At 55.1% G+C, this 26938-nt stretch overlaps 1 protein-coding gene across 3 annotated transcripts; it reads left to right on the top strand.

Annotated features, from left to right (window-relative positions):
- Window positions 1-1569: 1569 nt before the first annotated feature.
- On the top strand, window positions 1570-25030 carry USP2 (ubiquitin specific peptidase 2). 3 transcript variants are annotated; one of them, XM_059415457.1, is made up of 13 exons: window positions 1570-1756; window positions 9569-10386; window positions 21845-21895; window positions 22358-22481; window positions 22664-22775; window positions 22873-22983; window positions 23163-23227; window positions 23446-23549; window positions 23636-23716; window positions 23856-23934; window positions 24169-24276; window positions 24463-24583; window positions 24876-25030. In XM_059415457.1, the coding sequence occupies exons 2-13, from the start codon at window positions 9610-9612 to the stop codon at window positions 24961-24963; spliced, it is 1821 nt and encodes a 606-aa protein (XP_059271440.1). In that variant the 5' UTR covers window positions 1570-1756; window positions 9569-9609; the 3' UTR covers window positions 24964-25030. The 3 variants fall into 3 exon arrangements, with proteins under 3 accessions (XP_059271440.1, XP_059271449.1, XP_059271458.1); XM_059415466.1 differs by lacking the exon at window positions 1570-1756 and adding an exon at window positions 6419-6556; XM_059415475.1 differs by lacking the exons at window positions 1570-1756; window positions 9569-10386 and adding an exon at window positions 18172-18564.
- The last annotated feature ends 1908 nt before the right edge of the window (window positions 25031-26938 follow it).

The following is a 26938-nucleotide window of genomic DNA, read 5'->3' on the forward strand; positions in this document are numbered from 1 at the left end:
CACCAGGTCATTTTAATGACAGCCTAAAGGATCTCCTGCTTCTACTCTGGCTCTTTTCAGATGTGTTCTCATGCATCAGCTGAAAGGATTCTGTTAAAACAAAAATCCGATCCATGTCCTCTGCTCAAAATGTCCCAAAGGCGCCCATCTCAGAATAAAAATGGAAGTCATCCAAATGGCTTTAGAACCCTCCATGGTACAATTCCTGCCTTCTCTCACTGACCTCACCTCCCACACTCCCTCTCCTCACTCCAGCCACTCTGACCTTCTTGTTCTTCCTTAAAAAAAAATGGCAGGTGTGTTTCCACCTCACCACAACTCTTGCATTTCTAGCCCCCTCTGCCTAGAACAGTCTTGCCCTAGATAGCCAGAGGGTTCACTCCCTCACCTCCTTCATGTCACTCAGATGTCACCTTCTCATTGAGACCATGTCTGATGACATCTTACACACCCTGTTTTATTTGCTTCCAGAGCTCCTACTGCCATCAAGCATACTACAGATTTCACTTATTTCGTTATTTTTTCTGCTTCTTCGAGAATGTAAGCTCCTTGAAGGCAAAAGTTTTGCCTATTGGTTTACTCTGGTTCTCCCTGTGCGTGGAAGAGGATCCAGTACATCCAACAGCTATCCATAAAACGTGATGGAATGATGCCCCAAGGAGTATGCAGAGTTGAGACCAGGCCGACTCATCTTGGACAAGGAAGAGGGAAGCTGCCTCTGTCACTGCCCCGGAGCGGAGGTGAGAATGGATTCAGATGTGTTTGGAGACAGAAATTTAAGTATTCCCCTCCTGGTTGTCCCTAGTTTCTCTGGGAAATAGAAGACAAGGAAGGACCTGAGGAGAACGGTGACGGACAGCCACAGCAGCCATTGAGAAGGCGAGAAGGAGCTAAGGACACTTGGAAGGACTGACAATGCAGGTGAAATGGAAAACCTGGGTTTGCCTTGGCACCAGTTTACCAGGCTGTGCGATTTTCTTCAACAGCATGAGCTACACAGCTGAAGGGGAATGTCCAAGTCATCTCCTGGCTTTTTCTTGAGAAAGTAAGAAGCCTCCCCACCCCCAACTGAGCGCCTCCGTTTACCCACTCAGGGAGCCAACACCAATCATCACCAATCACGGGTTTCACGTTAGTAAAATGAGTAGAGGGTGCGTTTAAGCCGAGAGAAAAGGAGGAGAGGCCGAAGCGCAAGCCCCCTCCCAGACCGGTGGGAAAGGAGCGGGAACCTTAAGCCTTCCCTCAAACCTGGAAGTTGATACGTATCCCCTAGGGCTCGAATTCTGGGCGTCCTCCGCAGAAGGTACTCGTCCCCAGTACCTTCCCCGCCGTTCCCGTCCGGCCGCATACTGATCCACTTCTCGTCGCGCTCCACCCCCTCCGAGCTCGCGCGCTCTTCCTCCACGTGCTTCTCTGTATATACGGGTCGCCCGGGAGACGCCGGTCGGGCGGGGCTCTTCTGACGCCACAATAGGAACAAGCCAATAGCCGTGACGCGTCTCAGTGACGCGAGACGCGCGGCGTGGTTTTGCCGGCCGGGGCGCAATGAGGCGGCTGCCCGCTGGGTGGCGCCGATTTCCCGGGGAGGTCCTTATTGGGCCCCCGGCGGAGGTGGGGGAGAGGCGGGCAGGAGCCAAGGCCAGGGAGCCCTCTGCGTCAGCTGCTGCTCACTGCGCCGCGCCAGTACCAGCCGGGACTCACCCGCAGCTCCATGCTTGTGCCCGGCTCCGCTCGTCCATCCTCGGAGAAGAGGCAGGTACGTGCCACCTGTCGGAGACTAGGGAGGAGGGATGCGGAGGTCAGCCCGGTTGTTGGCTCAGAAAGTGAGGTATCAACGACAGCCTGGGTAGAATGGGTACCAGAAATGTAGGGCGAGCGCCAGCTGTGCGGAGGAGCCCCAGCTGTGGCTGCCAGTTGGGGAGGGGGGTGGGAGCTGCCAGCTAACAGCCCAGGGTGCCAGGAAGAGCCATCTGTGTGCTGATCAGTGTGTTCTAAGGAAATGCTGCTTGGGCAGGTCCGCGTCTCTGTGCCCTGTGCGGTATATGGCCTAAGAGTGACGTCTGGACCCTGACAACCCCTTCCCCACGTGTGTGTCCAGTTCGCTTATTCCGCCCTGTTGAAGCTCCTGGGGGCTGTCTCCGGTCAGTTTGCCAAAGGGGTGGGGGTGGGGGTAAGGCAGCAGTGAAGTGCAAGGGGAGATTTTCCACCAATCCCAAACCAGAAAGAGGCATCTTTGAAATTCTCACCAATCCCAAACCAGAAGCAGGCACGCGGTGCTCCAAGGTGAGTAACTTAGACTTAACAGCCACGGCAAGCTCTGGCCAACCCATTCTACTGTCCTCTGAGGAGTGTACCTCTGCTTCCCTAGCTGGCTGCTTTTAGAATGGGGCTGAGCTGGAGATCATGGTGACGTTCACCTCCCCAGGCATGGGCACGAGAAGGTTCCCCCAAGTCCAACCCTGGAAAGTAGAGGAAAGGAGAGCTGGATGGGCTGGGGTTGGGGCATCCCGCACTCCTTTGGTACTGTAGATGCATGCCAAGCTGGAATCGGAATGAGGACTGGAATGAGGGCCAGGGACGAGGGCGTCCTCTGAAGTGCATCACCGGGACCCAAGCTGAGTCAGTAGCCTTTGCTGAGACAGGGTGGAGGCACCATCCTGGGTACTCCCAGTCCTCAGGGAGAACCATCGAGAAACAGGAGACGCAGACTGGGAGCAGACAAGAGCACCAAGGCCCAAGAGGTTAAGAATCCTGCTCCATCCTCCCGTGAGCCTGCCCAGCCCAGCTCTGTGGCCTTGGAATCCTGAGCACTCAGACAGGTAGAGTGGAACCACCCCCCGAGCAGCTTTCTCCTGCTAGCCTCTGGGCAGCCGCCCTTGCTATATTTTTTTAGGCAAAGGGGGAAGGAGCCGAAATAGGCCCGGCTCTTCTCCACTATATGGGCTGGACATCTGGGATTATAGCAAGAGTCATTTGTCCTTGCCAGTTATAGGACAGAAAACCATGGGGCTCTTTTCTGCCTTTAGAACACAGCACTCCCAAGAGGTGGCCCAGAGGCCCTGTTCTCCCTAGGAAGGTTTCCGTGGTAGGTGTTACTACAAATACTGCCACTAATTATCATAATTAGTGGAAGTATTCAGTATAGTCATTATTAGCATTTATTGAACTTTTACCATGTGCCAGGAAATTTATAAATATTATTTTATTTAATCCTCACAACTGTGAGGTATAGCATTATTTACACTTTTTACTCCTGTTTTACAGATTAAATCACTAAGGTTCCGATGGCTTACATGACTTTCCCACTGTCTGAGAGCCAATAAAAGGGAAAGAACAGGAATACATGCCCAGGCCTAGAAGTCCATTAGAAAAGAGTTTGGACCGAACCCGAGGCCAGGTCCCGCTTGCCTCTCACTACGTGTGTGCCTGGATCTCTAGTTGTACTCTGCCTCCAGGGGAGGATCTGGACTAGCACGGAGGCTTCCCCCTCTTCTCTCCATTCTCTATCCTCTTTCCCTTGTTTCCCCTTGGATCCCCCTTGTGTTCCACTTGAAAATGTCCCCCTTCAGAGAGCCCTCGCACCATCTCCTCGCTTGACACTGGCCCATCAGGGCAGCACCTTAAGGGAGGGCTGCCACTGCCCCTTTAATTCTCCCTGGGCTTGGAATGCAAGTGAGTTGAGCTAGCCATCTCTGTGAGGTCAGATAAGATACTATATATATCGGAGTCTGTAACCTGAGCTCCAGATTACCCAGCCCTAGTCGGACTCTAGCCTCGGGGCTCTCCACCACGGTCTCTTGCCTCATTGGGGAAGGAGAAGCCCCCAGATCCTGTCCAGTGCCCCCGGACACAGGTCAGTAGCTGCCCCTATAGTATGTGAACTTTATGGGGCCTGCTGTCTCAAGGACCCCGTGTGTTTGGGGGAGCATGTGATAGGCTGCCCAGCTGGGCCTGGAGGAGTACTTGGGGCAAGATGGACGGTGAAGGCTGGAGGAGGCAGGCAGGGGCGACCAGGACAGAGGGAAGATAAGCCCTGGAGGAAAGGGAGGGAGACTGGGACTCTCCCCTGGGGTGGGGGCACCAGGAGAGCTCCCGACAGACGGGATTAGGGAAGAGAATTGAAGGATACCAGTACTGCCTGTAGGCCCATTCCTTTGCATTTTCTTGGAAGTGTCGAGATGGCTACCCTCTCCAAACCCTAAATCCAGAAGCCTGCTGTAGAGACACTACCCTGGGCCCACCCCCCTACTTCACCAGTCAGGATTCTCACCTTCATCTCCAGTCTTTCTCATCCCATCACCCCCTCCCAGCCCTGGGGCAACTACTGGAGGTAGCAAGGGAGACAGAGATGGACCTAAATTCTCTTGAATGGCCCCCTGCCAAGGCATGCAAGAGGATTAGGCACTAAACTGGTGGGCCTATGGATGCAAGCCCCTGAGAGACAGAGCTACTGGTTACAGTGGAGGGGAGGCACACTGAGGCGGTTGGGGACTGAGAAGGCAAGCACCAACTGCCCCCACGGAGGCCCTCCACCCTACCCGCAGCCAGCACACCTGCCAGGACATCCCTCAACCTAGGAGCTGATGCTTGTGCCCAGACAGTGCCCAAGCAGACAGGAGTGCGGGTCAGCGCGTGTACACAAAGGGAGACAGGACCCCTCTCTCAGCCCGCTTTACCTTTCAAGGTCAGCACATCAGCTATGCCTCATTCCAATGGTGTTAGCAAGTGGCTTTGGGAAGCTCTGAGGTCACCCCTGTGGAGGTTCCCAAGCACCTAGCAGGACTGGCTGGGACTCCCCACTCACCTGTCCCAGACACCTGGGGAAGAGAGGAGGACTGAACTCTGTTGAGGCACACCTCTGAAACCCAGCTAGGGGCTTTCTCTCCAGAAGGTGGCAAGGCCACAGAAGCTGGCATGCCTTCCCCCCAGAAAGCACAGTGGATCTGAACAGAGAGGGGCCACGAAGTCTCCTGGGATGTGGGACATTACCCACCCCCTACCCTCGGGGCCAGGAGTGTCTGAGATTCCTGGGGAGCAAGTCCCTCCCCTGGCTGGGCAGGTTAGGGAGCCCTTCACGTGAGCAACAGGAAATGACAGTGGCTGACGCACAGGGGCTGGCTGCCCAGAGAGACAGGGCTCATTTTAACCCCTGACTCATCTAGCACAGGTACCTTGGGGGGGTGGACCAAGCTGCAGCAAGGGTAGGAGGCTGGGGGGCATGTCCATAACCAGGCCTGGGGCCAAGGGCCCTGGCTGGCACTAAATGCCAGGGCCCCGGGACACTCGGGAGCTTGGCACCGTGGGTGAAATGGAGGCCTCCTGGACCATCTCTTGGCGGATCAGAATTGTACTGGTGCTCAGGTTGCACTTGGCTTTGCTTTTGTTTGCCCAAAGTGGAAACTCCAAGGGCCGCCTCCTGCGGGAGTCTGTACCTGCCACACCGTGGCATAGACGGGGATGCCTGTGTCCCCCAGAGCCCCAGGCCACAGGTCCTGCCCCATTCCAGCTCAGGGAGAGGCCAGGGAAGTACAAAGTGGAGGTGCTGGCCTCAGGGTGGCTGTTTGGGGACCGAGAACAGGTGCCAGTCCTACATGGCCACTGCTCATGCAGCATGACCTTGGGAAACCCGCGTCACTTCCGCCAACACTGGTTTCCTCATGAGCAAGTGGGCGTGAGGATGGCACCCACTACTGGGGCCGACCGTGAGGATTGGCACGTGGTGTCCCAAAAGTCTTCGTAGAGTTTCAAACTTCAGGAACTTCAGAAATAGGACTGATAAACGCTTCAAAGTTTCATTATTTCATTCCTTGTCTATTGAATCTTGAATAAAAATACCAACTTCGATTTAATGTAAATCATTAAACCTTCACATGATGCTTCTAAGTTTAAATTCTTTCTCCAAAAGAATTAAAACCTAAAGCTGCGCTGAGGCTCTGGGGACACCGGGACAGCGCTCCAGGGAGGGCTGCCGTGACCCGCGTGGAAGCTGCGACAGAAGTGCTCAGCGCAGTGCCTGGTCCAGAGGTGTTCCCGGCCTGCTGGCGGGTCACGGTCGCTGGGCTCACGTGTCCTTTCAGGAAGCAGAGGGCTCTGTGGAGGAAAGGCAGCTGCACTTCCCAAGAGGGGGAAACTGAGCCAAGTGACAGGGGAGTTCTGGCAGAGCAGGGAAGAGTGGAGGTGCCCGGTTGAAGATGACATGGAGGAGGAGCTTGGCAGGTGGTGTGCCCCTGCTGTCCGAGGTGGCGGGCACCTGGGAGGAGTTGCCTAGAGCCACATGCCTATACTTGCCAGCTCTCGGTAAACAGCAAAAGGAGCAGGGCAGCAGGGGCCCCACGCCCGGCAGGGAGGGAGACAGGGGATCCCAGCCAATCGGCTCGCCTCCCACTGCCCCATGAAAGGGCCATTCAGTCCAGGCCGTTCCTGTGGCAACGAGGAGACTCCAAGCCATGTGAGTGCCCGTCCTGTCCCTGTATTGCGGCAGCAAGCCTACAGCCAGGGCCCAGCCTGCTCTCCCACCCGTGGTGCTTTCTGCGGCCTCCAGGGACAGCCGTGTCAGGTAACACCAAGGGGCACCAACCCAAGCTGTCAGCTCACCTGGAAGGTGTTGACACTTTTCTCAAGAGGGAAACTTGGAGTCAGGGGAGGGGATACGCCCGCTCAAGGTCTCAGCCGCAGTAGGGACCCTCTCCCCAGACACGGGAACTCTAAGTCCAACGTCAGCACTGGAAGGCAGCTGCTAGGGATGGGAGCTGTTAGTGATGGCATGACACCCCCCCCACAGCCAAGGCTGCTATGGCAAGGGAGGCGGTGGTCTGCCACTCACCTGCCAGATTGGGGCAGAGAGGAGAATGGGGATTTAGGAGGCCTCCTGGGATTCAGGGTGTAACTCCACCTCTAGCCCCAACCCTTTCCAAGGAATACTTGCCAGCCTTCCCAGGGCTGTCTGTCCCTGTCCCTTGTACCTTGTTTGGCCGCAGCACTTCTGCGTCATAAACAGGGCCAAGAGAGGTCACGAGTCTGGGGCACTGCCTGCAGAATACCAATTCCCTGGGAGCCTTAGTGTGGAGGAGGGGGAGTGAAAGCCATGGGGAGGAGGCATGAGCTCATGCCCTGGGCCGGGCGGGGGGGGGGGGGGGGCATATCTGATTGGCTGCCAGGTGTCCCAGAGCCCAGTTCCTGAGACCTGGAGTCTCTTTGACTTTGAATTATTGATGGAGCTTCTCCAAAGTGAAATAGAGCAGGACTCGTCCTACGCCCCCACCCTGGTGCCTCTGTCTGTATCTTTCTCGGCCTCCCTCAGGGTTTACACTCTTCCTTCTCTGTACCCCAGGAAGCCAAGCAGATGGAAGGAGAACTGTGGTCCCCCTCTAACCCTGCACAAGGTCACCGTCCAGTTACTTTTTCCTAGAAAGGAGTGGGAGCTGTGCTGGCGGTGGGAACACAGTGGGCAAGGGTGTGTGTATGAAGATGGGGGTCCCCAGGCCAGGTGGGAAAATCATACATAGTAAGTGGAGACCAGGCATTTCTTAGCCAGCCCAGACTGAAAACTGCTGCTGGTCTCTGGCAGGGTCTAGAAGTTCTGTTCTGGGATCCATATGGAGGTTCCCACCCGCTGATCTCCCACCCCTGCACCTATCCCACGCCCTGCATGGACTGAGTTGCTAGGGCCCTCTGCCAAGCCATCAGCGTTTGGGGCTTGGCACCAACTCCTCTCTGCCCAAATGGGCCGGGCTGCCCAAGCCAGTGTCTGCAGCACAGCGAGATTCTGCCCACTGCCCGCTCGCTCACCCGCACGCCTCGCTGAGGGATGCAGGGGAAGTCTGGTGCCCCGGGGCTGAGGTCAGAAGCCAGCCAGGCCGGGAGACAGCCAGCCCTCACATTATTACAGGCCTACAAAGGAGGGGCCCAGAGCCTGGCAGGGGCTGGGGGAACAGATAATAACTACTCTCAGAGCTGAGGGCCTCCACGTGTTATTATCTCATTTATTCCTCGCAACAACCCTGTGAGGTAGGAACCATAATGACGATGATTATACTCATTGTACAGGTGAGGAGATTGGGGCTCGGAGGGGCTGAATGACTAGTGTAAAATCACCCAGCTAGTCAGTCACAGGGCAAGCCACAACCAGCCCTGTACCACTACTCTGAGGTTCCTGGAGGGCTCTGTCCCCCACCCTTGCAGGAGCCCCCCAAGAACCCCTGATAGCCTCTAGGAAAGAGGCCTGATCCTACTTGTTCCTCTCTCCGAAGCACCTTTTTTGCCCACCCCCCCGAGCTCCATTTTAGATGAAGCCTGCACACCTCGTGTGACAGAAGAACTCTGATGGTCCCCAAATGAGCTTAAACTTGATGGGGAGGGATGAATCAAGGTCCAGTAGGAAAAGCACTGGACTAGAAACCTGAAAGACCTGAATTCCAATCTTGACTCTGCTAGTTGTGACCTTGGGCACATCAGTGTCGTTGTTCCCATCTGTACAACAGAGAGGTTAAAACAGATGAGTCTTGGGTACCTGGGGGCCTCAGTCCATTAAGTGTCTGCCTTGGGCTCAGGTCATGATCCTCAGCAGGGAGTCTGCTTTTCCCTTTCCCTCCACTCCTCCCCCTCCACTCATACTTCGTCTCTCGCTTTCTCTGTCTCAAATAAATAAATAGTCTTTTTTAAAAAGGATCCTTACAACCCCCCAGTTCAGAGATTCCTGTGTGCCTTCTCCAGACCCACCCCAGCTGCGCGGGGTGTGGGGACAAGGAGTACCGGCTGTAGTGAAGGATTTTAGCCTCTAGGGGGCCCCGTTTGCACAAGTCATCTCCGTGAGCTTGTTGGCTTGGAGGTTGGTAGAAGAATCCCTGAGAGGCCACAGGACCCCAACTCTGCTTAGAGCCACCTGAGTTAGATCCGTGAAGAAAGAAGTTTCTGCCACACGAGGATTCCCCACCAGAGCAGGTGACTGTGTCCAAGAAAAAACTGTGGGATTTTATCTGGAGACTAAGGTCAAGTCCACTTCCTGCCACATGCTCATTCACCACCACCTCCCCTAGTCCCCCTGCTTCCTCTCATGAGCCTCCTTTTCCTCATCAGGGATCTGACCAAATGGTCCAGGGCCTTTCCAAGCTCAGACAAAGGAGATTCCTGCTCCTCCTTTCAGCAGAAAGAATTAAGACTTAAATTCTTAAAATGGCCGGCATTTTCAATCCAGGGGTTGAGGGCCGGAAGAGAGGGAGCAGCTGAGATCTGGACTGGCATACTGTGGGTCACCTGGAGGGCTGCTGAGAGAGGGCGGTCCCCACCCTCACATCTAGGGCTTTGCAAGGGAGCACTCGGAGTAGCCAGGATGTGCAGACTGGTGGCCCTCTGTGGTTTGTAGAAGCTGGCTCACATTTTGTGCTCTCCGGTGTGAATACACAAGCATAGGTGTGTTTCTTAGCCGTGGGCCAGCCTCTCGTGGAAATGGACCAAGTGGTCTCTCATTGAGATCTGCGTTTCCAGCCAGGTGGGGATGAAGAGGAGGGATGGGGGCACCCTGCTTGACACCTGGCAGGGCCCTCTGACAACCGCTTTCCTTGTCTTCCAGCCCATGAGGCTCCCAGTCCCCACTGAGTGCCGCCCCGAAGGATGTCCCAGCTCTCCTCCACCCTGAAGCGCTATACAGAATCGGCCCGCTACGCAGATGCCCCTTATGCCAAATCGGGCTATGGCACCTACACTCCCTCTTCCTACGGGGCCAACCTGGCTGCCTCCTTCCTGGAGAAGGAAAAGCTTGGTTTTAAGCCAGGCCCCCCAACCAGCTTCCTCACCCGTCCCCGAACCTATGGTCCCTCCTCCATCCTGGACTATGACAGGGGCCGCCCCCTGTTGAGACCTGACATCATCGGGGGAGGTAAGCGGGCAGAGAGCCAGACTCGGGGCACTGAGCGGCCTTCAGGGAGCGGACTCAGCGGGGGCAGCGGATTCCCTTATGGAGTGACCAACAACTCCCTCAGCTACCTGCCTGTGACTGCCCGTGACCAGGGTGGAACCCTGACCCAAAAGAAGTCAAACAGTCAATCAGACCTGGCCCGGGATTTCTCCAGCCTCCGGACCTCAGAGAGCTACCGGATAGACCCTGGGAACCTGGGTCGCAGCCCCATGCTGGCCCGAACACGCAAGGAGCTATGCGCCCTGCAGGGGCTCTACCAGGCAGCTAGCCGCTCGGAGTACCTGGCCGACTACCTGGAGAACTATGGCCGGAAGGGCAGTGCGCCTCAGGTGCCCGCCCAGGTCCCAACCTCTCGAGTCCCTGAAGTCCTCAGCCCCACCTACCGACCCAGTGGCCGCTACAGTCTGTGGGAGAAGAGCAAGGGCCAAGCCCCTGGGTCCAGCCGCTCCAGCTCTCCAGGGCGAGACACCATGGTGAGTTTGCCCCTTGGGGACCCAGTGATGGGCTGGGGAGGCAGCAAAGGATGTAGAAGACCCCAATTAAAGGATGGGCTCCCCATCTGACTGCTGATCGAAGCAGAGGTCTCCTTCCCAATCCTTGTGACAGTGTCTCCTGCAGCCTGAGCCAGAGAAGTCATCTCAGCATGGCTGGTACCCTCGTGGCTCAGTGCCTTGCTCAGGGGTCTTCCCACTCTCCCTAGGAAACCCATTTCACGACCCCTGCCCTGGATGCCCATCCAACAGTGCTCCCGGAAATGCTCGGCTACCCCCACATACACTGCAGTGCTCACCCTCCACTTTGCCACCCAGCATGCCAGGGTCCCCTGCAGGCCCTGCGCCATCCTGGACTGAATGCTGAGGCCCCCGCACCACGAGTGCTCCCTGTGGTAAGAGAGGCCTCCCTGCTCTGGCTGTCTCTCTCCTCTTGCTCGGGCTTTTACTTCCCAGCCTGGGGACCTGGCTTACCATCTGGGCATAAGACATCAGAGGGAGAGGGACTCCCCTCTGATGGACACCAGTCCTGGCTCAGGACCAGAGTGTCTGGATAGCGGTGCTTATCATGTATGTGTCTTTGGGGAAAATGTTGGAAACAATTTTGTCTAGGGTTTTAGATAATCCCATACCTCTGTATTCTGGACCTGCCAGAGGCTGGCTTGCATCTAATCTGTGAACACACCTCTCTGGGGTACTGACTACATTCTGCCTTTTCTTTAGTTATTAGTGGACCCATCAGGTGGCAAGCTCTCAAAGAATGAGAAAGAAATCACATCTCTAAATGCCTCCTCGTGGGCCTAGCACTGCACAGAGTGTAGTGGAGTTACAGCTGACCTGCTGATCGTATGGATGAGTACGGAGATGGATGCACAGAGGGACAGTTGCATAGGTGGGTGGATGGATGGATGGATGGATGGGCAGGTGGACAGACAAACCAGTGGGCAGGACAGCTGTGTACCAGCCCCCTACTTCTAGGACAGGTGCCTTTTGCAAATAAGAGCTGTGCACAGCAAGAAATAAATGCTGCTTAGTGGGCTCGTCCAGACAAAGGGAGCAGGGGTACAAAACAGGCGTAGGGCTTTGGGTCATAGACCTTTTTTTTTTTTTTTTTGAAGATTTTATTTACTTATTTGACAGAGAGAGAGATCACAAGTAAGCAGAGAGGCAGGCAGAGAGAGAGAGGGAAGCAGGCTCCCCACTGAGCAGAGAGCCCGATGTGGGGCTCAATCCCAGGACCCTGAGATCTTGACCTGAGCAGAAGGCAGAGGCTTAACCCACTGAGCCAACCAGGCGCCCCTGGGTCATAGACCTAACATAACTAAAGGTCTTGAGGGGACAAATTTAATAACATTACTTAGAGAGTCTTAGAGAGTCTTGGTCTTGTTGGGCTGTCTATGAAGGGCCACGGAGACACAAAAATTGGTGCCTCCCAGAGCATTCAGAACCTGACAAGGCAGGGCCAGCTACACTGGAGGGCTGGCATGGAAGAGAAGCGGGGGATAACAGACCTGGCCTGGGAGAAGTATGTGTTCTCAGAGGGACATATGGTTGGACTAGAGCATGATTCACTTAGATATGCTGCTGTGGCTCACCTCGGGGGCAATCAGAAAGCAGCTCTTAGTGGATGGGCCCTAAAGACCTCTGGGAGGCTCCCTCCCTTTGCTCAGAAGAGAAAAGTTCTTTATGGTATGCAGTGTTCCTCAAAGTGAGGTCCACAGGAATCACCTGCGAGGCTTAATCATCCAGGGGCCTGGACCCAACCCAGATCCCGGAATCAAACTCTCTAGAGATATACCTGGGAATCTGTCCTTCTTATAAGCGCTTCAGGTAACCTTTAAGCGTACTGAGGTTTGAAAACCTCCTCTCCACAGACTAAACTGCAGACCCGCGCTCAGTCCCAGTCATGAGAGCAGGGTCTCCTCCCTTGGTGGAGGGTGGGGAGTCAAACTCCACTGGAACTCTGCCTCCTTCCTACACAGGCATATCTCAAATTTCCCTCCCTGGAGGCTGCTGCCCTCTCTGTTCCCCCCCACAGGGGACACCTCAGCCTCTCCTCCTCCTCCAGGACCAGATAGAGGAGAGTTTTGAGAGAGGAGCTCAGAGAGGTGGCAGATTGCCCTGGGGCAAACTCAACCACCCTAACATCCCTCCTTCCCACCTAGAACCAGCTTACAGCACACCTGAGTAGCTGTTAACGTCCTACAGTGGAGCCAGTGTCTCGCCCTGAGCTCACAGGCAAGACACTACCCATGGGGACGGCCCCTCAGGGGCCAGACCCTCATGTGGCCTCACCCCCTCTCCTCACCGCTCTCAGCCTTACTTCCTGCTGCCGACTCCCTCTCCTGAGGTCACAACAACCCTGCTCGAGAGGCCCACACCACTTCTTTCTAAAACTGGGTCCATTGTCTTTTCAGATTTCCATTTGGGGATCTGAACTTCTCATTCATTCATTTCGGGGCTCAGCTTACTAGCAGTCTACCTCAAAGAAGGGTCCTTAACTTCTGCACCTGTTTCCTTGACAAAAGAGAGTCTTCATAGTTCCCACTTCATAGATCATTGTAAGGAACCAAAGGTTGTACGGCACACAGTAGGTGCTTAATAAATGTTAGTCCTCCTTGTTCCCTTCTAGGCACTTTCGGGAGGCAAGAGAGATGAAAGCCGTGATCCCTGCTCTCAGTGCACTCACAACTAACTTGGGGAAATAAGTTCTTAAAATAGTTGTGATAGGAGGCAGCCCCAGGTGTCGTTTGTCAAGTGTCACAGGTGGTGGGGAAGGGAGGGGCCGCCTGAGGCTGCAAGGTACAGTTTGCCTCTTTAACCTTAGACACCGCTCATCTGAGCTGTGTTTCCTCATCCATAAAAGGGATGGGTCATACTGCCCTGCCCACCTCACAGGGTGTCAGGAGGCTCCAAGCAAACTGGCCATGAAGGAATCTGAAACCTATAAAATGCTATGGAAGAGTTAGTGAAAAGGGAGAAGATAGAAAAGGGGCTTTTGGCATCTGAGTGGAGCAGGGAGGGGTCCACCCTTGTATCATGTGGCAGGGTCCACTGTGATCTGACTCTTCTGGGGTCCCCCTGGGTGGCCCTTGGACCCAGGGGCTCTCCGGGTAGCCAACTTGAACTATAGCTGACATTCATGAAGGAAAGTCAAAAGCAGGCACCAACCGGGGAGTTAGAACAATTCTAACCAGGCTCATTCTCCTCATTAATAGTAACAGCCAACATGAACTTGGAATATTACAGACTCAGCTGAGTGCGAATGAAGGACTGGTGGAGGGGGATTGGGAATTCTGAAACCCCCCCACCCCCATGCTTGCATATGCACCAACAAACCACCAGTGGGGGGTGGGGGGGACTGCAGCTCAGCCTAAGATAAGGAGGGCTGCCCCAGGCTCCACGTGCTGTTTAAAATGCAGACAGATTGGAGGGGAGGGACTGATGGTTCAGAACTGGCAAAAAAAAAAAAAAAAAAAAAAAGCTTTCACTACCACCCCACCCATCGCCTGTGGGGACTCCAAGCCGGGCCAGGTGGGTTGGCCCAGCAGAAAGCCTGGAGCCCAAACACCCAGCCCAGTTATGGCCCCCCTTCGCCCCACCTCTCCTGTTCCCTGGGCCTATGGAAGGACAAGCTGTTCCCACTGAGCCCTGCCAGGGCTGCGCTTTAACCCCTACAATCCATCCTAATCCTCCCCTGCTCCACCCCTCCAACTGCTCCCTCCCCAGCCCTGGCATTCTGCCTGCCAGCCTCAGCCCTGCCCTCACCCCACCCCACCCAGGCCACCCTCTGCTCTCCCCTAGACAAGCAGGGGTTGGCCCAGGGCCCTCCAGAGCACAGTCATCAGGCTGAGTACCTGCTGCTGAGATGCAGAGCCAGGGAGCAAGGCTCAGAGCCTGCCGGCCTATCCTCCCCACACAGCCTCTTCCAGACCCTTGCCCTCTGCTCTAAAACCTGTTGCTAGGAGTGAAAGGGCTGGGAACCTAGAATACCTGGGTCCTATTTGCCAAGGGGCTGCTGACTCATCTCCCGAAGCCTTGGGTGCCCAGCTGTTCAGAGACAGGGAGATTATATAAGGGGAGGTCATGTGATTTTACTCTTGGGTGGGACTTTGAACTTGACTGCTGCCTTGCAACGAGCAGGGGTTACTCCAAAGAGAACAAGTTGAAGGCGGCAGGAACTAACTGCCCTAGCGGTCCAGGGTGAGAAGTTGAGAAGTGTGACCTTCCTCTCTCCCCCACTGCCTTCTCTGTTTATTCAGCCATGCTGAAGTGCATCTTGTTTATCCAGCCTAGCAGCCTGGGACCCCTGGGCTGCCCTGACCCTCTCAGCCACTCCCAGAAAGCTGAACGTCCTGAGGACTTGAGTCTCTGTTGACATGAGAAAGCCTCTCAGAGTAGACCTTAAGCTAAAGGGTCCCATGACCAGGACCAGTACGAGCTGCTGAGAAAGGACAGGCAGTTCGGGCAGGTGTCAGCAAGACGCCAATGGTCCCCATCCCTTGAAGACGGGCTATGCTCTGTGACCTGGTTGGTGGCCCCCGTGCCGCCTCACCGAGGCTCAGTTTCTCAGTCAGCGCCCAGCATCATCCTCCCTGCCTCCCTCCTCCCCTGCTCCAGGATGTCTTCATGAGTTAACATGGTGCTGGGGTGGGGCTGGGCAGTGGAGAAGTTAATCCGAGCCCGGCAAAATGTTCCCTGCCCGAGGGGGAGCCGCTCCACTGACCAGCAGCTACACAAATGAACATCATGTTCAGGGCCCAGGCTGCACACGTGGCCCCCTGCACCCTCCGACCTCAATGGATAGGTAAAACTGGCACCCGCACAGAAACAAGCAAGAGAGGGACATGTGTGGGCCTCTGGAATCCAGCTGGTTCAGGCCAGACTGCCCTAGGGCTGGAAAGAGTACAAAGCTTCTGGCCTCCTGGGGTCGGAGTGATACAGGGAAGCAGAGGGCCTTCTGTCCCCAGTGGCACTTGTGGGCTAAAAGCCCAACCCACAACAAGGACTCGGAGCCCCTACCCATTCAGTCAGTCAAGCCACCAGTCTATCCACTTGTGATGGTAATGACAGGTGTGTGCTTGGTGGGGGGAGGGGGCAGGGGAGGTCATTTTCCTGGGTCAGAGCAGTGTTTCCAAAACCCTTGAACCAAGCCATCACTGAGATCTGAGGAAGCAGGGTATACTCTCAGGCCTGCCCTCACAGAGCTAACCCAGATTCCAACCCCAGAAGATCCATTCTTTCCCCACCCCGCTTCAAGAAATGGCACTGCAGAGAAAGGGTGTCACGGGGGTTTGGCCGGTTGAGAAATGAGCCACAGTTGCTTGCTGGTTGTGTCCTTCAGCAGTCAGACCTGCTTGACGAGACCGGACCCTATGTGAATTCTTTCCCCTCACCCCAGCCTTCTCAAAGAGCTCCCCTGCAGGTAGATTTCATCTGGGCCTCCTTGCTCCCAGCGTTGGCTCTAACCTTCTACTTCCCAGGAACCAGGAAAGAGGGAGTGAGCGTGCTAATACAATGCCAAGATGTCCTGGGGTGGGAGTACTGGCCTAAGCTGTTGAAGAGTCATGACATTGCTGGCCTAAGTCATGGGGCCAGAGGCCAAATGCTCCAGTGGGGAAGCACCTGTGAAGACAGTGCTTACCACAGCACGCTTATTCAGCATGCAAATCAAGACTCACCCCACCCTGTGAGGCTCTGTGGGACTTCCAGGATATTCAACAGAGCCTGGTCCGGCCCCCACTTAGACATGAGATCAACACCATTTATCAAGCGCCCACTAAGAGAACCCACAGCCCTGCCCGAGGAGGTTTCAGTGTGATCGCACAAGCCCACAGACGATCTAAAACCATTTACAGGAGCCTTGAAGACACTTATAAAACAAAGATAAACATATTAAGATAAATTAACACGGTGTACGCTGAATACCAGTGGACAGGGGTTATGCTGTGATGGGCTGTTCCACGCTGAATGGAGTTCTTTAGAGAGGGCTTGGTGGAAAACACAAGTTTTGAGCATACTTTACAAGCAGGTAATTGGCAGGGAGCGGAAGGGCATTCCAGAATCTCCTGGTAATTGTTAAAAGCACAGGTTTTGCCGTAAGCCAGGTTGGGGTTCAAAGCCCCACACTGTCATTTATTAGCTTTGTGGTTCTGGCAAGTCATTTGGCCTCTCAGGACTTAAGGACCTTCATCTAGAAAACAGAGATAATAGTTCCTACATCACTTCATTAATTATGCAAATTAACTGGGATAATATATATAAAGCACTTAGCCTGTGCCTAGCATTTAGTGAGTACTTAATCAGTGGCAGCTTTGTCTTTTAAGTGAGAGAAGGCAAGTGCTGAAGCAGAGAAGTAAGAGCAGGTTGGTTAGCAGCAGGGGTCAGAGAAGGGCGAGGGTGGTGACGGAGCCTGCAGACAGACAGCCTCACAGACGGAGCTACCTCAGCTTCCATGCTGGACGCAGGAGTCAGGTGCTCTAGGAGCTTACAGGCAGAAGTGTGGTGTCATCAAAGGCCAGCATTGCTGCAGACACTGTAGGACTCAATGGAAAGGGTGTGCCTAGAAAGAGGGAAGCAGGGAGAAGGCTGAGGCAGCACCCCGGGGATCTGGTCACGGAGTGAGGACAGGGACGGGGCGCTCACCTCCTAACACCGGTGCCCTTGCTGACCATCGCCCACCCCATACCTGTGTTCGGGACATATTCCCCATGTGGCTGAGGTCGTGTGAGCAGGGCGCGTGTACATGTGGCCATGAGCATGCCAAGAGGAACAGAAGGAGGCCACAGATGAGTAACAGCACACGCTGCTGCTTCTGAGTATTTTTAAATGCTAAAAATACTGGCTAAAAATAGCCAGCAGGCTCCAAACAAGATACTTTCTCTAGGCAGATTCTGTGTGGGTCCCTGATAGGTGAGGGGCGGTGGAGCATCTGAAATGAAATGCAAAGACCTCTGCTCTTCAGGCATCGAAGCCCTCCCGCTTGCCCCCACCCGGGCTGAGCACCTGCGTCCCCACCGCGGTGGTACTTTCTTCCCACCTTCCAAAACAAACCAAAGTCTGAGATTCTGAGAGAGATGCAGCTGGGTAACTGGGCAGAAGTAGCCAGAAAATGTTCTTCCCTGGAGCCAAATGGGACAGTGACCTCTTGTACCTTATAAAATAGGAGCACTGGCTCTCTTGATAATGGGACGAACTGGGACTGGGGAGAGGTGTGGGGCGGGGAGGACTCAGTGCTGACGCCAGGGAAATCCGTGCTCCTAACCCGGGGGCCCACCGACCCTCGCGAGCTGTGTGCGTTTCGGGCTCCTGGAGGGCCTGAGTCCCCCTGAACGACGTGCAAAAGTTTGTGCGCAAGTGCATCTTCCCCCCGCGGAGAGCACGAACTTTCACAGGGTGCGCCAAATGCCCGGCAGCTCCCAGAAGTCAGGGACCGAAAGCCTCCCGGTTTGGGGGGCGGCTCACCGGACTGACAGAGTCCTGTGGGGGTCCTCCTGAGTCCCGACCCCGAGGCCGGCGGGGGGCTCGGCGCGCCTGTCCCGCCCTTCCCGGGGACGGCGGGTCTTGGCGGCAGCCAGGCCGGTGGGGTCAGCGAGCAGGAGGCAGTCCCGGCGAGGGGCCGCTCTGCGGGAGGCTCCGGGCGGGGGAGGGGGACGAGGTACGGGGGGCGGGGCCCCGGCCGCGCTCGGGGCCGCGTGCCGGCGCCAGGGGCGGGGCTGGGGTGCTGGCCCCGCCCGCGGCGCTGACGTCGTGGAGCCCGAGGCGCCGGCAGGGCCGCCAGTCAGCCGGAGCGCGAGAGCCGGGTACCCGGGCGGTTGGCGGCGCGCGCCGGGGAGGTTGAGGCGGAGGAGCGCGCGGTCGGCGGGCCGGAGCAGTTACCGCCGGGCGCCGCGGACGGTGTCCTGTGGCGGCCTCTCCGGCCTCAGCGTCCGGGCTGTGGCACCGCGCGGTCCTCCCCCGCGCCCCCTTTGCCAACGTTAGGCGTGGGGCCGATCCCGCCGCCCGCCCCCCAGCATGCGCACCTCGTACACCGTGACCCTGCCCGAGGAGCCCCCGGCCTCCCCCTTTCCCGCCCTCGCCAAGGAGCTGCGGCCGCGCTCCCCGCTCTCCCCCTCCCTGCTGCTCTCCACCTTCGTGGGGCTCCTGCTCAACAAAGCCAAGGTACGCGGGGCCCCTTTCCGGGACCCCCAGGCCGGGGGCCTGGACTTCCGCCTCCTCCCCGGGACGCCCCACACCCCCATCTGCCGCGCGCTCCGGGGCCGCGGGGGACCGATTCCTCCCAGCCCCCACCCCTCCTTTCCTAGGGTCTCCCGGCAAGGAATGCCCCCTCCCCAGGTGATCTCAGGCTTACTCGCGGCCCCCTCCCCTTGTTGAGGTCCCAGCCCCTGGGGTTCCCCCCCCCCTCCCCTCTTCCTCTCCCTCTTCGTGACCCGGGCACCAGGTGGCCCTTGGGCTCTTAATTCCTGGCACCTCTTAGGACAGGTGCAGGAAAGCGTAACCTTGACTAGTTCTCGCTGTGTGAGGGAGTGGGCAGCACGCTGGACTCGGCGGTGTGACTCCTCCAAGGCCAAAACCCAGCAAGAAAGGCTGTTCGGAAAGAGCCGCCCCCTCCTCACTCGCCCCAAAGGGCGCTCTTCCGAAGGGTTGGTAACGGGGGTCCTTTGACCCGGTGAAGGGCAGAGGAGTCGCAGACAGGTGAAAGAGGGCAGCTTCCCTTTCCTTTCCTGCCCTCCCCCAGTACTGCTAAGTGGGCAGTGGATCCCTCAGATGAAGTAGCCACCCCAGGGTAATGCTGGGGCCAGAAGCTGGGCACTGCCCCCTTGGGGAAGGGAGAAGGGGCCAGAGCTTGACAGATCTTATGTAACAGGCACCAGCTCCCGAGTTGGCAGTGCGTGCACTGCCCCGTGCCAGGGCCACACCAGGCTCCTTGGCCGCAGCCAGGACTCATGGCTGACCCTCATGGCACAGGTGAAGTAAGCAGGAAAGCCCTTTCCTGGGGTCTTGAGTGTAAAGACACAAACCTCAATCAGCCTTGCTTATATGACCCACATCCCCAAATGTTTCCTCCCCATTAACCCAGAGCGGGCTCTCCCTGAGCCCCCTGCTCCTTCACGGAGGGTGAATGCTGTCTGTCTACTAACCGTGGAGGTGGCATTGACCTTTTAGAACAGTGGTTGCCCCTAAGTCAAGGTTAGGTTTGTTGATGACTGATTTTAAGGAAGTTCTTGATCCAGACTCTTTCCAGTCTTTGCGTATGCACTCCACATAGCAACTGGAGTCATTTCCTTCTCTCCCGGTGAGAGGCTCGCTGTGTGGGGTCTCTCCCCCAACCTCTCCAGTTCTAGCCTCTCCCTGTCGGCCCAGAGGTAGGATTGTTTTCCCCCATAAGAAAGGTCACTCCTGGGACATTTTGTTCCTCTCCAGAATGGAAAGTGCTGACTTTCCCTGGAGCTCCTGATTTCCTATTCATGGCAGAAGAATATCTGGCTGGGCATAGAACAGCCCTGCTCTCCCCTCCACTCCCACCCCCCGACTCCTCTCATCCAGCCGCCTTCTACACAGAGCGCTTAGCAATTGGCAAGTAGTTTTGAATTCAGGAAATTTTAGACAAAGGCACAATCCACCCCCACCCCTACAAAAAGAAAAACGAACAGAGGGTCCGCGCAAAGCCATAAAAGAACCTTCCCCATCTCTATACCTGCCAGGCCGTTAGTAGAGTTAGATTCTCAAGAACAGTAACCGTAGGTGATGACGTGTTCTTGACCCTCACTGTGCTGGGTCAGAGTTAAAAGTGTCAACACCACACAAGTGCCTCAGTGCAAAGACACCTCCAGTTTTCCACTGCCCTGTACCCATTAGTGCTGAGGGACTACTGTCTCAGCTGGAGGCCCACTTTGGTGGACACTGACATGATCACCAGGCTTTGCTTCTGCAGCTCCTTTAGACAGATGTTGTCTGAGGCCCAGGGGGTAAGAACTAACAAGCAATGCCAAAAATAAGCGTGAGAGTGAATCTTTGAGGAGGGGAGGACGGGTATCCTGTGGTGGACAGGCTTTAACGTTTAGTTCCAAAGGGGCAACACGGAGACTTTAGTGTTTTTGTTGGGCACCAGAGAAGTCCTTCTCCAGGTCTACCTGAAAACCCTGATAAGGTCTTTGTCCAGGGAATTATCTCTGTTGTGGTCCTCTTACTGGAACATCAGGGTTTAGACTGTCAGAAAGGTAAGATTAAAATCTTGTGTTTGGGGCCATATACTGCTAGCACTGGCAGAATTCAAGGATGCTTTTGCCCACGTGCTGCCAATAGGCTTTGCTTGCTAACTGCAGGTGGAAACCAGGTCTCTCTTCTGAGTATATTTCCTTCCCTACCTGTTAGTGTCAGACCTGATCACTGGCAAGAAGGGATCCTCTTACTTGTGGGATCAGCAGGGCAATTCCTGAGAAAAGCCCTCCTTCAGCCTGCCTCTCCCCACCCCACCCCCTTGAGCTGACAACCTCATGGGCTTTGTCAGCACACGGCATGAGTAATTTTAGCTGAGTTATTTCAGGCTCCTGTTCTGATCAGGGTTGAGCTGGCCCCACGCATGCCCCAGTCAGTGTTGCTCCAGAGTTGCCGGCTCCCGGGTCCCCTCCCTGAGAGAGGGGGTGGCAGGCTCATCTGCACACTGTTTCTTTAACCCTTTGAGCCCAAAGGTTTTCTGACTCCTTGCAGGTAGGGCCAGGATTAGCCAAGAGATGTGGACCTAGCAGCTGTCTCACTCCAGCCCCCTCACCAACCTCCACAATAGGGACAAGAACGAAGTGGCACCCTCAGCCAGGTGCTTACCCCTGTGTGGTCACAGTCTGCCATCGGAAGGGCTCCCAGCCAGTGACCAGTCAGGATGCCAAAACCTGAGCCAGGCTGGGAGGATTCTCCCAGGCTTTAATCAGCCTCTGGGAGCTGAGCTCAGCTGGAAGGAATTCCACCTGTCTCCGGCAATTCAGAATGGCAGGCCAACTTCAGTTTTCCTCAAGCTGAAGATCTTAAACTCACTTCAGACATTTTGTCATTGAACATTTCAAGATCTCCTTGAAGCGCCTGTTACGACAGCTGCTTTGTGTATTGGACATCTAAGGGTGGGAAAGTGGGTCATTTGAGATAGTGCCCAGATTTGGGACCCGGAGTTCCTTGTAGCTGGCAATCAAATACATTAATTCCTAGGCTCTAGCTCTAATCTCCAGCCTCCAGTATGGCAGAGACTGAAGAGGCATGTACAGATCGGAGAAAGCACATGTCAACAAAGGAAAGGAAAGCCCTGTAGAGTATCTGTGTTGTGTGTTGAAGAGAGAACAATGTGTGTGCCTGATCCTCCTGGCTCTGGCAGAAAGCTGCGTGAGTGCGCCTGGCACTGACCCAGCCTCTTTGCCTTCAGCCTCATATGCCGTGTGTTCTTTGTTTCCAGAATTCTAAGAGCGCCCAGGGTCTGGCTGGTCTTCGAAACCTTGGGAACACGGTGAGCCCTTCCCAGCCCACTTCTTTCCTCAGGCCACGCGCTCCTGTCCCAATGGGACCATCTGGCCAGTTATACTGCCCATACTGGCTGGTGGGTTTTACAGAGTGGCTGGGACGCCGCCTCCCTCCTGGCCCCTAGCAGGAAGCACTGCTATAGGGGAGTTGCCCTCTTTACTGTCAGCTGCTTTCCTGGAGCCTTATCCTGAAGGACATCCATCACTTCCCACCCACTTCTGTCCGGCACACCCACACCCTTCTGTACACCTCACCATCAATAACCAGCTACGTCACCTGTGCCGCCAGTGGGAGTTGGCCCCACAGCGCCCCTTCCCCTTACAGAAAGAGGAACTTGAGACTGTGGGAGTGTTCATCTCTGGGGTAGATGAGCCAGAGGGCCTCTGGTACTAGGGGAGTGGACATGCCAGACAGGGCTGTGTCTTACTGAGCGGGTGATCTCTTGCAGTGCTTCATGAACTCCATTCTGCAGTGCCTGAGCAACACCCGGGAGTTGAGGGACTACTGCCTTCAGAGGCTCTACATGCGGGATCTCAGCCACAGCAGCAGTGCCCACACAGCCCTCATGGAAGGTGAGGAGCCTGGCCCTGGACACGGGTTCTGCTCCACAGTAGTATCAGTAGTTGTGTGCTGTATGTGTCCCTCCTAGTCTTCTCTCTTTGGCTTCTTTTTGTTGGGATTCTAGTTTGAGTTTCTTACAGAAAATGTCTCACCTGTCCTCCACGCCCCCCTCTCTACCCTCTCCTCCCAATAGAGTTTGCAAAACTAATCCAGACCATATGGACTTCATCCCCCAATGATGTGGTGAGCCCATCTGAGTTCAAGACCCAGATCCAGAGATACGCACCACGCTTTGTTGGCTATAAGTAAGAGCCTTGCTGACATGTCCTCCCCTGGGTGGGTGCCGGCCACAGGGTGGTTCTCGGAATGAGAGCTATCACTCACTCTTTTCTTTGGACTCAGTCAGCAAGATGCTCAGGAGTTTCTTCGCTTTCTTCTGGATGGACTCCACAATGAGGTGAACCGAGTGACAGTGAGGCCCAAGTCCAACCCTGAGAACCTCGATCATCTTCCGTAAGTAAGAGGAGAATGCTGTGGGGAAGAAAAACTTGGTGACCTTGAGTTTTGGGCTGACTTCTTTGGGGGTAATAATTTGGAGAGAATTTTAAATATTAAAGATTTAGACTGATGGATCCATAAACTTCTCATGGCATGAGCTCTGACCCAGTTGTCTCCCTCTCTCTGGCTCCTAGTGATGATGAGAAAGGACGACAGATGTGGAGGAAATACCTAGAACGGGAAGACAGTCGGATTGGGGGTAAGTGCATGAATGGGAAGAAGGCCTGCTTTCCCTGGTAACTGCTTTTGCCTCAGCAGAGCGTGAGTGTGAAAAGCCCTAAGAGTCATCCTCTCAGGGGACCTTCCTTCTGCCCAGCGGCCCACGGACAGAGGCAAGAGCGCTGAGAGGGCACACAGCCCAGAAAGACGTGTGCTCCTTCTCCTGGCTTAAGCTCGGCTGTCCCATCTCTTCTGCAGATCTCTTCGTTGGGCAGCTAAAGAGCTCCCTGACGTGTACCGACTGTGGTTATTGCTCGACAGTCTTTGATCCGTTTTGGGACCTCTCACTGCCCATTGCTAAGGTACGTGCCCCTGTTGCCTCCCGTTGGAAGGCCCACTCATCCTCTCACAGCATCGACCTCTGTGACTCGTACTCTGTCTCTCCCAGCGAGGTTATCCTGAGGTGACTTTAATGGACTGCATGAGGCTCTTCACCAAAGAGGACGTGCTTGACGGCGATGAGAAGCCGGTAAGTCCCCTCCCGTGGGACCCAGAACACACTCTCTGGGAGAGACCTGACACCGGCAGATGCAGCCTGGGAGTTCCTGGACTCAGCCCACTGATTTCTCCCCCAAGTCCTCTGTAGCTCTCTTTGTTCTGTCTTGCAGACGTGCTGTCGATGCCGAGCCAGAAAACGATGCATAAAGAAGTTCTCCATCCAGAGGTTCCCAAAGATCTTGGTGCTCCGTATCCTTAAGATCCAGTCCACCATGGCAAGCTGGACTTGCCTTTAGAGAGTGACTGATGACAAGGGGCTGAACTGAGGGCGAGCAGAGTAGGAAAAAAGAAACGTGGTAGACTTTCCTTTCCTGGTTTGCTCTTTTGCTTCTGAGAAGTGCTTCACCCTCTTAGGACTCAGTCCCCTTTACTTTGACTACCCTTGCCACCCTCTCTTGTCCTTTGACTTAATGCCAACCCCAGACCTGAAGCGGTTCTCAGAATCCAGGATACGAACCAGCAAGCTCACAACATTTGTGAATTTCCCACTAAGAGACCTGGACTTGAGAGAATTTGCCTCAGAAAACACCAGTGAGTATTTTCAGCTGGGAGGGCAGAAACAAGGCACAAGGACCTAAAATCCAGATGGGAGGCCAGGAGGTGGGAGGAAGCTGCTGAAGAGTGAGTTAACAAAAATCAGGAATAGAGGCATGAGGGAGAAGGGAACGTGGGGCAAGGAATGCTTTGGGGGCCTGAAACCTTGTACTTCCTCCCCAGACCACGCTGTTTACAACCTGTACGCTGTGTCCAATCACTCTGGAACCACCATGGGTGGCCATTATACAGCCTACTGCCGGAGTCCAGTGACAGGCGAATGGCACACTTTCAATGACTCCAGGTGAGGCAGAGCTCTCAGGTAGGGCTCCTGGCTAGCCGACACCTGCACCTCACCCACCTGTGTGGCTTCCCCTTTGACCAGATGGAGGAGGTCAGAGCCAAAAGGCCACGTAATATGTCTGAGCCTGCCACCCCTTTGCAGAATTTCTAGAAGACTGCAAAAGAGATCGACTTCCGGGGCACCTAGGGAGAGGAGCAGTGGGCTCCCACGGTCTGCCAGCCCCACCGCGTGTGTCCCCGTGGCCCCCTCTCCAGGGCTCTCTCTGACGCCCCCCCCCCCCCTCTCTCCACAGCGTCACACCCATGTCCTCCAGCCAAGTGCGAACCAGCGACGCCTATCTGCTCTTCTACGAACTGGCCAGTCCGCCCTCCCGCATGTAGCAGCGAGGAGCTACATCTCTTTCTCCCTTCCCCGTGGCCGCCCCACACCCTAACTTTGTTTTTTTGTTTTTTTATGAAAAAAAGAAAAAAAAAAAAAAAGAACCTGACAAATAAGAGAAAAATAAAGCAAAGTAACTGCCGAGCAGGAGTTGCTGCAGCCCAGTCAGGGTCTGGAGCCAGGAGCCCGGAGCTCCGAGCCACCTGGTGTGAAGATCGACAGGACACAGAGCCTGGAGCGCAGTGCCCCCTCGGCGTCTCTTGTTTGCAGTTTTAAGCTTGTGGTTTTTTCCCTGTGTGTAATAAACAACAGCGGTCTGTGGGGAGAAGATCCTGGTCCACTTGCTGCCCTTCCAGCCCCCAGTTCCTCCTGAGAAGACAGCGCCCTCTGGAGCCTGCTGGGAGGATCGCCGCCTGGAAGCACTGGCGCCGGAACCCGGCACCTGTCTTCACCTGGACCCCGCTCACTGGTCCAGAAGCAAGAAAAACACTCATGAGCCAAGAGCCCTCTTAACGCTGCTAACTCCAGGGGGACAGACAAGGGGACGACTTTGGGGGGAAAAAAAAGCTGATTTTGGTTTTTAAAAACCTGTTTTTTTTTTTAATTACCATAACTAAAGTTTTCAGATGGGAGATGCTTCCTTCACACCTCTTTACAGCTGGGACATTGTGCTGGTCATTTTGTTTTGTTTGTTTTTAGTTCTTCAAATACAGCTTTTCTAATGCTAGCCCCCAGTGGTGCTAGGTGGGCGTTGGCCAGACCCCAAGCACAGCCACAGTAGACCCAGGATCTAACAAGTTTTTTTTGTTTTCTTTTTTTTGTTGCTTTTTTTTTTTTTTTTTTTTTTAATGTTCTGGATGGAATCTAGTTGCCTCCAAGAATTGTGCCTTATAGCATTTGGGGACCAGGGGGTAACTTCCCCTCCCTGAAATATCCCTCAGCCTGTTCCCTTTTCCCCAGTGCCATGTTCAACCCCGCTGGGGGATAATGGGGGTCATGCCCTTAGCCCCTGGCTCGGTTTGCATTGCAGTGAGGCGGAGAGGAGAGTAGGTAGAAGGAGATTTCTTCTGGTAGTGTATCAAGTTTTTCCTGCCCACTTCCTCTAAGCCACCCCTGGTCTACTCCCCCCAGCTGTTTGAAGGATAGCACAAGCCCCTTATTTCTAGAGCTTTTCTCACCTTTAATTTATTCCCTTTTAATGTGCTTTTTCTTCCTGACCTTCATGCCCCCATCCCTTCTCAGAGCCTCCTAGACATAGGCCCTTTGGACCGAGTTTCTCAGGGATGCCCATACCACCCCTCAGCCCTCCTTGGCATTGGTCTTCAGTCCTACCCCAGGAGCTGGAGCCTGGGTGTTTGGGGACATCTTGCCTCAGCTGTACGATTCTTTCCCACGGGCGTGATTTTCCCTGAGTAGTTGGACAAAACTCGGTGCTGCCACAGAGAGTAACACTGTTCAGCACCAAGGCACGGAGCTCTGGGCATCCACATGGCTGGGCCCAGCTTGTGCCCCTTGGAGCCTGAAGCTTTCCAATGCTCCCAGAAGGAGGCATCAGAGAAAGACGCCCCAAGTTTAACTGGCCTGACCCCCTTCCCCAGGGAAGCCCTGTGAACCTGAGCCAAAGGGCTGATGTGCACTTGTTTACTGTGTAAGCAAGAGTAGAAGAATGTCTGATGTCCAGTGAAACCTTGTACAGAATAAATAATAGCTTTGAGAAGTTGGTAATGACCGCATCTTGATTTGGGAAGGGTCTGACCCCAGGAAGCGCTCTGAGCAGATGAGTTGTCACGTATTTTTACTGCTTCGGCTAGACTGTGAATTCCAAGTTCTCGAACATGCTGCCCACTGTTTAAACTTTCCAACTCTACAAAACTCAACTGGCACACATTCTGAATGCTCTATTCATATGGATTCACCAGTTAACAGGTTGCCGCACTTGTCTCCAGATACTTGGGGACAAAACATGTAGGGACAAGG

This window comes from Mustela nigripes, chromosome 1, assembly GCF_022355385.1.
Source record: "Mustela nigripes isolate SB6536 chromosome 1, MUSNIG.SB6536, whole genome shotgun sequence".
NCBI classification, from domain to species: Eukaryota; Metazoa; Chordata; class Mammalia; order Carnivora; family Mustelidae; genus Mustela; species Mustela nigripes.